Source organism: Protopterus annectens, chromosome 5.part0, assembly GCF_019279795.1.
Source record: "Protopterus annectens isolate FY-2018-M chromosome 5.part0, PAN1.0, whole genome shotgun sequence".
Classification (NCBI taxonomy): Eukaryota; Metazoa; Chordata; order Ceratodontiformes; family Protopteridae; genus Protopterus; species Protopterus annectens.
The window spans coordinates 1,435,945,119-1,435,957,997 of NC_056735.1; the positions used below are offsets into that span (position 1 = coordinate 1,435,945,119).

At 37.0% G+C, this 12,879-nt stretch overlaps 1 protein-coding gene across 5 annotated transcripts in view; it reads right to left on the minus strand.

Moving 5' to 3' along the window:
* NALCN (sodium leak channel, non-selective) overlaps positions 1–12,879 on the minus strand; it is a 3,563,801-nt gene that overhangs the window by 2,022,750 nt on the left and 1,528,172 nt on the right. For all 5 annotated transcript variants that reach the window (XM_044071239.1, XM_044071242.1, XM_044071240.1 and 2 more), the window contains exons 8-9: positions 1,791–1,933; positions 1,564–1,668 (exon numbers count right to left, since the gene is read on the minus strand). In XM_044071239.1, coding sequence (XP_043927174.1) covers positions 1,564–1,668; positions 1,791–1,933 — 248 coding nt within the window. The remainder of the gene's footprint in view (positions 1–1,563; positions 1,669–1,790; positions 1,934–12,879) is intronic.

Consider the following 12,879-nt stretch of genomic DNA (forward strand, 5'->3'; position numbering starts at 1 on the left):
TTGGGGGGGGGTCAATGAGTAACACTATATGCTGCTGTAAGCAGCAAGTCACAACATGCAAGTGGTTTGTTACTTATATATTTAATCAGAAACAAAGATTTGGAGTTTACACAATCATATAAGTGACACTGTACACAATAACTGACTGAATCGGTCTCGACAGGATGTGCATAATGATAATTGATCATTAGCACAGTGACGTAGTGAGGAGCTTTCTCATGTCAGAATACTTGGTTCAGAGATTCAGTTTTTGACTGAGATTCCTTTTGTGCAGCATCTGCATATTCTGTCTGTCTCTGTGTGGGTTTTATCTCAGTGCTCTGTTTTTTTTCCCTCCAGCCTCACCTATATAATGAATACCTGTGGCCATTTGCACTTTCATACCGCCAGAAAGGTACACAGAAGGTAATTATCTTTTTAGGTGGGATAGAGAGGCAGGTACTCATCTCTGATCATATTTTTTTATGTCCTTGCAAGCATTTATCGTCTCAGTTTATTTGAAAGTACTATTTTGTCAGATTTGGACAGGAAATATATGACTAAATTTCTTTATTTACTCATGAGTTTTGTTTAGGTCATCAATGAGTCAAAAGATTGGGGGAAAACTCTTAGGATGCACCTGAGAACATGTAGAGCCCTATGATTTCTTGGGTGTCTATAGGCCCATAGACCCTGGCTTATCTCATTAAGTTCCACCACACTTGTTTTAGGTGCAGTCCTAGACAGTTAGTTTGTGTTGAAAGGATGGAGAAAACAGCTAAAATGTACAGGATTATGTAGAAAAGACAAGAAAGACATAAAATTTTAGAATAGTATTGGGCCAGGATGGGGTAAAATAGGGGAGAAACACAGGATGGACCAGTGTGCACCAGAGGGAATCCATGCAGTCCTTCATCTATGACTCTTGTTCATCTAAGGATGGTCTTGTCCATCATAGTCAGATATCCAAGGTATATATAGCCAATAAAGCAGTTAGAATGAGTGGGTACTGAGGCAGTATGTGGATGAAAGTGACTAACCCCATCTGTTGTGTGATCACAGGTAAGTATTGACCTGCTGTAACATAACCTCACCCAGTTTCAATTAGTCCCACTCACTCAGCTGTTTCCTGCACCCCCTCGCTTGCTTTGAAGTGACCAGCTGCCACTCGTACACAGCACTCAGATTCTGATGGGCAATCTGATTAACTTCTGTTAGAAATTATGGAGGATAAGTAAGTCTTCTGGGGATATTGGATTATATTTCCTAGACAGTAATGTGCGTACAGTTCTAAGATATTAGAATAAAAATATTTCCACTGCATTATCTCCTTTTGCCTATGATTTTTTTATTTCTAAAATGGTAATAAAACTGATAAAAAGGATCATTGTGCACAGTAACTACTAATAAAAAAGTCATCTAATAATTTAACTTTTTAAAGCAGTAATTATAAATGGAAAACAACATGTCTACAAATGGATTATGTGACTTTAACAAATGGTTCTTGTAAAATGCATACACTTTTTCTTTGTATTTTCACATATCTGTGTCCGAATTCATAATGGCATTGCACATATACTGTACCTGAGTAGTAGCAGTTGATGTTGTACTGCTTCGGGATCCCCACATCTGTTGGAACTGAACTCGTATTTCAGCAAATGTTTCTATGATGACTGCAATAAAGACATTCTAAAATTAAAGAAAAAAGCAAAGTTCAAAGGTTAGTTCTAAAACTTGGCAGTTAACAGGAAAAAACTATGATAACATAATTTCTTTTCTTGACAAGTACTGCAGACTTCTTTGTACAATACCTTTACAAGCCAGGCAAGGAAGAAAATTAAGGTGATGAAATAGAAATAGGAACGCCAACGGGGAAAACTGTCAATTGCTCTGTACATCAAGAACACCCAGCCTTCCTGTGAAGCAGCTTCATACACTGTAAATATACTTGTTCCTATTAAGAAAAAGAATAAACTGCTTAAGCAATATTTTTAAACTACTAAAACCATATAATTTCAGTTGTTCATCTATACGAAATAAAAAAGGTATCTGATCAGAGAGTACATTTATTCTAGCACATATCTTTCCTGTAATTCTGGGACCATCTCAAATGCCATATATATATATATATATATATATATATATATATATATATATATATATATATATATATATATATATATATATATATATATATATATTATACACACACACACACACACACACACACACATAGGTGTGTGTACAAAAACAAACGTATAAAAATACATATAGATAGATTTTATATACAAAGTACAATGCTGCCATTTTTAGTTGAATGGTTCATTTGTCATTATCAAGAGATGTCAAATATCAGATCCTCAAGTGTTTTGTTTCAGAGATAATTGTGTAAGGAAGCAAGCAGGGTTTCTGGGGTTAGGGTAAGGGTAGTATAGTGAATAGCTTTAGCTCTCTGTGTGTGTTTTGCTGTGGTAGTGTGTTTCTATTTTAGGGTTAGGTTTTATGATGCATGTATTCAGTGGTGTGGATGTGTGATGTGTATATGTGTATGTGTTCTTGTTTTGTTTAATTATAATCTTAGGGAAAGGGTTTTTGGTAAGGTAAGGTGCCTCATTGTGGTTAGGGACAGACGGAGGGGCAGGGTTAGTATTAGCACACATGAGCAAGGCAATATGACCAGCAACAGTCCTCCACCCTCTGGCAACATGGTTCAACATTCTGTTCTCACCCCATCTGTGGCTAATCTGACTGCATCATAGGTTCATAGGTAGGTACTAGGCTATTGGCCCTAGGGCCTATATAAGCCTAGCCAACCCGTACTCTGGCTTTTGCCACCCAAGAAAATTATTTTCCTGTGCCCATGTCAAGCAGAGCCACAGAAGTGATCCCCGGGGTGAATTTCCTATCTCCCATCCAATCATCAAGATTTTTCTTGAAGAGTGCTAATGAGGACCTTTGTTTGATATAGATAGGTAGTTTGTTCCAGAGTATGGGAAGTCTCTGAGACAGGAATCTATCCCTCCAGCATGTTCTGTTTATTGTGGTGACAAGGTTTAGGTCCCTAGAGCGTGTAGCTTGGAGGGATTGGGATTTCTTTACATGGAGCATGTCCAACAGCTCTGGGTTTGACATAGCTTTGTATGTTAGGCAGAGATCGCCTCTGAGTAGGCAATATGCGACAGAGTAAAGCTGGAGTTTTTTGAGATGGTCTGCGCAGGGCATCTGTCTGAGGCCAGTAATCCTCTTTGTGAGGTATTTCTGTGGCCTTTCCAGTTGTTGTAGATGTCTTGTGAGGTACATACCAAAAGGGGTGTTGTACTCTATAATGGGTCTAATGAGTGATGAGTAGGTGTTCTAAGGCAGCATAGCAACTGTCTTATGCTTATGAACTATTCTCTGCTTCTACCGATGGATAGCACAACCTGCGAGAGATGTAAATATTTAACAAACATCAGTCACAACACACATCTAGGCCCATATTTTATGCTGTAGCTGTAAAGAAAAATCTGTCAGATACTCATAGCATACACTCTAAAAAAATCTTTGCTTGCACAAGTAAGACAACATCTACTCCTTCTCCATTCTCACATGGGGAAAATCCAGATAGCTCAGCCAAGAGTCACCAAGAAAGTAGGCCTAAGCCCATATGGCCCACTGCCAGGATCCATGATACTTCAAAGACCCAAAGTCCCTTGAACCAGACAAATATGGCTACCACCTAGTGAAGATCCATGTGATAGTGAATGACCTGAGACTTACTATACACGTGTTAGAGGCAGGAAAGGCATTGAACAGTATCTTGCCTTCACCAAGAAATGATGCTCAGGCAACAAATAATTGGAATTAACAGCTGGCTAAACAGTTGGTGTCATTCTAATGGGAATTCAGTATATGTCACACTGGGAAGTGATGGCAGACAAGAGTTTCTGTTTCACCAGGGATGGCTTACAACTCTAATAACAAAGCTATCACATACTGGCTAAAGCTTTTACTGTCCTCATATTGCTTTTTTTAGGCAAAGATCCCCTACTGAACATTCCAACATAGCAAACTCAAACTCTACTTTGGACAACATCATGATGGTTCTACTCAGTGCTAGGAGTATTAATAAAAACATGCCAGCACTTGAGGCTCTGTTGCAGCTCAGACATATCCATGTTTGTGTAGTTACTGAGTCATAGTTTTAATACAATGACAGCACCCTGTCTGTACAAGTAATTTGTGCTTGCTGTACCTTCAGGCCATCAAATAAGTTTAGGAGAAAATTAGTATTAGTCATAAACAGTATCATCCATCCTCAACTCATTTTTCCCATTTTTGCACATGGGGTCAGGGTGTCATTTCAGCAGTGGCAATCATCTCAAACCAAGGTTTACACCACTGGGTGACTAGCCCTGCCATGGTAATTAATTCGTACCACTCACTTGCGCTCACACTCTCACCTATAGCCAATATGGAGTGTCCAATCCACCTACTGCATGTCTTTGAGATTTGGAAGGAAACCGGAGCACCCAGAGGAAACCCACGTGACCACAAGAGGATATACAGTCTCTGCACAGAAGGCACCCCAGCCAAGAATCGAACTGACGAACATCTTGCTGTGAGGTGACAGTGATAACTGTTGTACCACTGTATTAGTATTTGCTCTTAATTTACCTGAAACTGTTTCAATGTTTCACATATCCTAAAGGTATGTACCCATCTCCCCACTTCCTTTCCATATCTCCAACATTTAGCATCCACACCACAAAATATTTTAGCCAGACTCAATGCATTGTAAAAATATTGATGGAAACACTTCCAGGTGAAAATTCTAAACTTATGAAACTTGGTCATAAACAGTATCATCGTACATCAAATTATCCACCCTAATCTGGAGCTCCTAAAGATCCAAATCACTCTTGACAAAATCAGTTACTTCATTGCTAGCTACAGATCTACATCACTTTCCCCCAGCAAAAAAAAAAAAAAAAGATTATAGATATAAACACCACTGAGGGGATAAATATCATATGAAATATCTTCTTACTAGGGGGTTTCAATTACCCAAGCATTGTCTTGCATACTTACACCTATACAAATGGATATACTCCGCATTTCCTAGACATTGTTAACATCAGTTTACGGAACCAAACTATAAAACTACCTTCTGTAATTTCTGATATCCTTGACCTGGTCCTAACCATCCTAGCTCTCCCCTGTAGTTCGCCACATATCTTCTCATCCTTTGGTAAATCTGACCATAAATCAGTTATCTGAAGGCCTAATGGTATCACTTCACCACCAAATGAAATCGCCTTTTGGGACTTCCCTAGGTCAAAACAACTTCTGATTGTAGAAAACAAGCAACATTCCCAATAATCTCGTGTAAGCTGACCCAGAAATGAAGACTGCTGCTTGCAACACCCCCCTCCCCCAACTTTTACCAGCACCTAAACAACTGCATAGAAAAGTCAGTAAACATCTGTCCTTAATAGAATGGTAAATTCAGGAATAAACCACTATGGTAGAACTGATACATTATTAAACTGCATAATGAAAGATGGGAAATAATAAAAGTTGCAAGAAATCCCCATCCTCCTCTCTCAAAACGGCAACTAAATATGCGAACAAGGAATGTAAGAGAACTATTGGAAAATGCAAACTGCAATGCAAGTTTAACATTATTACAGATAGCAAAGGAAACTACAAATCTTTCTTTGGTTATGTTAATAAATTAAGGAATAGAGTCCACGAATGCACTGAGCTCATCCATAATAATATTACATTTCTGATTCCAAGGATATAGCCAGTATAGCTCACTATCCCTGAAATTTAGTTTCTCCTGAAATAACTTTAGAACAAGTCTTAGAATCCCTGTCATAAGCTAAAATAATTTGTTATTTGTTATTTGTCAGTTTTTAAAATGTTATTTTTAATGTGTATATTTATATATATATATTTTTTAAAACCAAGCATTAAAGCACTTTATAGAGAAAAGCATTAATATTCATGAATTCAGCATATAGATTGGTGTGTTTGAATTAATTGACAAAGTTCTATGGTCAATTAGTTAATTATATTCATCTGATGGAGTATTTAAATGTGTGTGGAAGGAATTAGATTGTCTGATGAAGTCTTAGTGACGAAAACGCATTTTCTGTAGTGTGGATGTAAGAGCGTTAATATTTCCTTTGCGAGTTACACATTATCTTGTTGCTGTTATTTTTTGTCTCGAGTGAAGCACCTGGAGTGGATTTTATCCTATTGTGGAATAAACCTAATGACTGCTTACCAGCGTGCCCTAGCACTTCTTTTACTTGATTAATAGTTCTTTTGGAGTGCTTGCACTTTTTCTTGGTTCGTGGTACAGAGGAGGAGGGACCGACTGGTGTTCGCGGTCAGGAAGGATGAGTTCCGAAGCACAAGAGGAAGCAGGTCAAACCAGAAGACTTATTGGACAATTAACCGAGCTGATAGACCTGCTTACACCTCTGTGCACTAGCCTTGTTACCGGAAGTAAGCGTTCAATGGATCGTGTCGAGGGAGCTGAAGAGCTTGAAGGACACAGGGGGAAAAGGAAGAGAGAGCTTATTGGCGACAACAACGGAGCCGGCGACTTTCACAATGGGACTAGTTTCAACCCCAACAATACCCCTGGGATTTTACTCGACAGGTCGAACGAAGGGGAAACAAGGAACACAAACGGAAAGGACATGGGTGCTATCCCTAAGAAAAATGCAAACCCGTCGGTTGGTTTGCAAGGTACTGTTAGTCCACAAACTGTTTTTAATAAGAAATCAACAGTTGAATGGTTGAAGCGAGACATTTATTTTAAAATAAATAACAGTAACAGTGTTGTTTCTGATGATAAAGAGACTTATGCAATGAAAATTAACAGGCTTGATAAATTGTTAATGAAATATAGAACTTTAAGCATAGAAATGCCTATCTACAGGAATGTTTAAATAGGGAAATAGTCCCTAAAGGTTTAAGGGTATACAATTACCCTAATAATGTCCAGATTGGTTCCCATTTCCATGAATGTTTAATTAATGTTTTTAACAATTGTGGGTTGGAAGTTATTAAATTAATTATTCAAGAAAATGATAATAAACAAAGGGAATTGGGGAAGGACATTGAGATTTTGGATGCTTGTATCACAACTGACTTAATTCATGGCATAAAAGAGGAAAGTGAAAAATATTTTTCTATGAGAAAGGATATAGATACTAAGTGTGAGGAAGTGATACAGCGTAAGTTAGGTAAATTGAAAAGGGATGTTAATGAATATGAAAATCATACAAGTTATCCAAAACCTAACTATCAGGGAAATAAAAACAATACATACAAAGGGACATGGAATAATAAAAGAAGGAATTATCAACAAGAAAATAGACAAGGATCAAGACAAAATTATGGATGGAATGAAGCAAGTTATGACATTGAATTTCCTCCCATGCAGAATAGGGGAATAATGCATGAAGGTAGTACTAATTATAGAGAAAATTTTCAGAATTGGGGGGGGGGAAGAGGGCAGGGGAGATATTATTAGATACCCCCAGCCCAGTTGTCAATGATTCCATCCTGGATGATATAGTGAATGATAAAGTCAAACACACCTATCAGAATTTTACCATTTATAATTTTAGCAGTTTGGCATTGAATACAAACCATTTTTCATTACTCAGTAAAGGACTAAAGTATATACCCAATAGTAGAGGTGACTTTACACGTACAATTTTGGATGTTAAGATGTTCATGAGGAAAATTAATTTGGAAATTATGGCTTCTAAAGCAGGCTTCAAAAGAGACGGTGAGGGTGACAATTGTTTAAAGAGAAAGTCAACTTTTAATCCCCCCTTATTCCCTCAAATCAAGAATTTTGAAAATATTATGGTTGATTTGGTTAGAAAAAGATATAATTCAAGCTGGGTCCACCACAATTTAAGTAAAAATGAGAACGAAATTTTAAGAGAATTAAGTAGTAATGCAGCATTGAGGGTCATGAAGCCGGATAAGGGTGGGGGGATAGTCATAATGGACAGAATTTTGTACGAAGGAAAGATGAATACCATTTTGAGAGATGATACTAAGTATACAGTGGTATCCTTAAATGAAATTAATGTTGCCTATCATAGGATTGACTCTATTTTACAAGATCTTCTGACAGAGAACATAATAGATGAAAAAATTTTTAAATATTTAGAAGTTAAAAAACCCAAGGTAGCTACTATATTTGGAATACCGAAAATCCATAAGGATATGGAAAATCCACCCCTCAGACCAATTGTTTCGGCTGAGGGTTCCAAAACAGTTCCCCTTGCTAAGTTCGTGGATTTTAAGACGAAGCATATCTGGGTAAATAATAAATTAATTCTTAAGGACTCCTGGGATTTTTTGGGGGAACTAAAACAGGACATTTATAGGGAGGACATGCTGTTCATCACTATAGATGTCATCGATTTATTTGGATGCATACCACATATTGAGGGGATGAATTTGTTTGAGGAGGCTGTGTTTGAAGATGACCATTTGAGTCTAAATGATAAGATAGCGAGTGTGATACTCATGGATATGGTTCTAAAACATAATTTCATCATGTTTGATTGTGAATATTACCAGCAGAAGACAGGTGTGTCTATGGGGGCCGCTTGTGCCCCCACTTATGCTAATATCGTGCTATCCAAATGGGAAGAACAGTTTATTATCAATTGTAAGTTCAAGGAACTGTGGACAGTTTACCACAGATTCTTGGACGATATTGTTATCTTTTGGATAGGTAGTGAAGCAAGTTTCTTAGAGTTCATGGAATATATCAATCAAACCACTAAATTTTTGAAGTTCACATATTCTGTTAGTAAAGAGTCTCTGAAATACCTAGATATAGAAGTATACAAAAGGGCAGGTAAATTTGAGAGTAAGATATTTAGAAAGGAGACATATGTGAACTCTTTTTTACATTATGATAGTGGTCACCCCTTACACAGCAAGAGAAACATTGTCAAAGGACAATTTGTAAGGGGTTCTCGAATGACATCAAATGATTTAGATTTTCAAAGTGAATGCATGATCCTACATAATATGTTCAGAGAACGTGGATATCCAGAGGACTTTGTTAAGAAACTAAGAAGTGAAGTAGAGGAAGGAAGGTTGGGTAGATTCAAACCTATATTAGGAAAGGGGAATACAAACAATTTGGAGTTGGGATATACCTCTGTAGTTAACAAAAAGAAAAATGATCATGACACCTACAAGGGAAGTTTGGTGTTAGAATATAATAGTTCAAATTTGAAATTAAGGGATTTTTTCAAAAAAGAATGGAATAAGTTTAGTTCTTTAACAGATATAGAAGAGATCCCTAGAATGGAACCAAAAATTGTGTTTAAAAACCCACCAAACATAGGTAAAATATTAGAAAGGAGTAGTGGAATATTTAGTGAACAAAACAGAATAAGGAGGGGGACATACAAATGTGGTAGATGCCAACAGTGCCCATTTATTATGAATAAGGCAGAATTATATATAGAAAGCAGAAAGAGAATGATAAAAAGTAAGAATTATTATAATTGTGATAGTAGAGGGGTAGTTTACATCGCTACTTGTCAGAAATGTCAGACGTTTTACGTGGGTAAAACGGAAAGATGTTTGAAACGGAGAATTTATGAACACAATTATGACATTCTGAAAGCAAAAAATACCAATGCCTTATACAAACATATTAGTACATGCCCTGCATCAAAATTTGAATTTTATGTGTTGGAACAAGTTAAGCCAGACATTAGGGGAGGCCTTTGGGAGGAAATTTTGGAAAGTAAGGAGTTATGGTGGCAGGTCAACCTGGATTCCAATACTGCTCCAGGGATCAATGACTTCCTTACAATTTCCCCTCTGCTAAAAATAAGAGCTAACAGATTATAGTGTATTACTGGATATGGACACTAGATGGCACTACCATTGTATGTGAAGTGAGTTCCCATTTATAACTAAACATTTCAAAGGATTGAATATCAAAATTTTGCATCATTTATTTACATTTATATATATTTATATTTATATATATAATTAACTAAACATTAGTAAGATAGCACTCAAATATTTTAACAATTTGTTATTTGTCAGTTTTTAAAATGTTATTTTTAATGTGTATATTTATATATATATATTTTTTAAAACCAAGCACTAAAGCACTTTATAGAGAAAAGCATTAATATTCATGAATTAAGCATATAGATTGGTGTGTTTGAATTAATTGACAAAGTTCTATGGTCAATTAGTTAATTATATTCATCTGATGGAGTATTTAAATGTGTGTGGAAGGAATTAGATTGTCTGATGAAGTCTTAGTGATGAAAACGCATTTTCTGTAGTGTGGATGTAAGAGCGTTAATATTTCCTTTGCGAGTTACACATTATCTTGTTGCTATTATTTTTTGTCTCGAGTGAAGCACCTGGAGTGGATTTTATCCTATTGTGGAATAAACCTAATGACTGCTTACCAGCGTGCCCTAGCACTTCTTTTACTTGATTAATAAGCTAAAATAATACTTCCAAGAGACTAGAGAACATACTAGACTGCATTCTCATTAATGTCAAGTATACACAATCTGAGATACTTCTTAAACTGGTTAACCTTAGTATATCCACAGGGCATGTGCCTAATGCCTAGAGAACAGCCACTGTGACTCACCTAGGGAAGGGTGGCCTCTCTATAGAGTCAGCTAACTGTAAGCTCATCAGCCTCTTCACATTACGTTTAAAGCCATGGAACATATCATAGCAGATGAAGGCACTCCTTATACTCAATAGCCTGCAGGTTGCTATGAGACCACCTCCTATTTCTTCACAAAACCACTGGGTCTACAAACATTCAAACAAAGGATGTTAATCTACACTAAGAAATAAGACTGCCTGGAGAGATCAGTTTCTAACTCACCATATTGTTAGCCTGTAGAATAAGTAATCAGTACAGATCAAACAAAGTACTACTGTAGCTATCTTTAAGGCTAGTCTTGATGACGGGAAGGGTAAACACAAATTCACACCAGAGTTAAAATGCACAGTCCTGCCTGATTTGGGAGGTGAGCACTATTAAGAGCCTGAAAAAGGTGACAAGAACTTTTAAGGTATATATGGCTAGCCATCCTATGGCCCTTGTGATCGCTTGCATGGTATACTCCTAAGATGGGTTCTCATTTGCCATACCTAAACAATGAAATTAATCTCCCACTTCCGTTAGGTTGACTAATGCCATATCAAAATTTTTAGAAAAGTAATAATGAATAATGTCAGGCTCCACTGTTTTTTGTAAAGGCATTAGAAAAGTTATATGATCTTGTCATCCAACTCTTCACTTTACCATACCAACTATTAATTTCCATATCTCAAATTACACTGTAAAAGACTGAAATGTCTTTATCTCCATTTCTAGTCTTCCTGTATCTATACAACTCCCTGTTAACACACATCTGTCACCTGGTATCATTTTATCTGCTCCCTCATCACAAATGCTCTCTCAGATGCATTTTCAACAGAATTTATACATACTTTTCTAACAGCTATATGTTCTGCAAAAAATGTACTGTAATGTTTAGTTTAATACCAAACTCTCAGGTATACTCCTTGTCTGACAGTCACATGCTATCTTAATGTTAATTAGATAGACAGTTTCTCTTCATGCTGTTTTACTGGTTCCACATCTTCTAATTTTTCTGTTTAACAGTTGCAAGTGTGCTTGGGTAGAGACTACAGTCATTGCTTTCTGGCATTTCTCTCACTGGGCCTGTACTGCAAATGAGCTCCACTTGGCCATTCATAGTCAAGAAGTGCAACTAAATAAAATAAGTAACTATAAGCAGACTGTAACTATCTGTGAGGTGGCGTTTAGGAAAAGGCAAATATGAATGGGGACGGTAAAATAGGAATCAGAGGTGCTGCAATCAACCTTTCCAAAATGTCAGGAGTAGTGTAAGACAGAAGAATGCTAAAGAAGCTAATAAGAAAGTGTACAAACAATGATGGTGCCAGTAACTGTATTTGGCACACAAAGCTGGACAGTGGAGGCATAGCAGCTGATGAAACCTTAGGTGATGGAAATGAAATGCTTCAGATAGGTAGCATAATGCCCAGTGAGACAGATGAAGGAATGAAGATAATAGAGCTGAAGCCAAAGTAGCCCCAACTGCAGAGAAGGTCAAAGACAGCAGGTTACAGTGGTTCAGTCACATCTGCATGAAAGCAGAAGACAATTTTTGGAAGCAGAATGGGGAGAGAGAGGAAGAAGGCAGGAGAAGATGATGGCTAGCCAACAGATGGACAGACTGCATGGCAGAGGATTTGTAACAGTTGGCATGACTGTCAATGAAGGTAGAAGAGTGCTGCTGAATGTAGAGAGGTGGCAACAGATGATGTGATACCCTTATGCTATGCAAAATAGCCAACAGATGGACAGACTGCGTGGCAGAGGATTTGTAACAGTTGGCATGACTGTCAATGAAGGTAGAAGAGTGGTGCTGAATGGAGAGAGGTGGCAACAGTTGATGTGATACCCTTATGCTATGCAAAATAAGAAAAAAGGTCGATGCTTATGATGATGAGCTATAAATAAATGTATGTAGACAACAGCCCATGCTGCAGCATCTAATTTGTCCTAAAGTGAAACAATTTTAAACTCAGCTATAGAATTAGATACAGCTCTTGAAGAATGAATCCAAACAGGCATCAAAAAGTTTTTTCAAAACAAAAGATAATGCAATTGGTTGAGCACTTCCATTAGGTTTGCTAGATAACGATGCTTGATAATGAAATTTCTTTCCTGTATGAGAAAAAAAGTTGGTTGAGCTTTCTGACAGAATCCTTTACTTATGGCATCTTATTTGTATATCAGCATCCAAAAGTAGACTGTAAATATGCTTCAACATT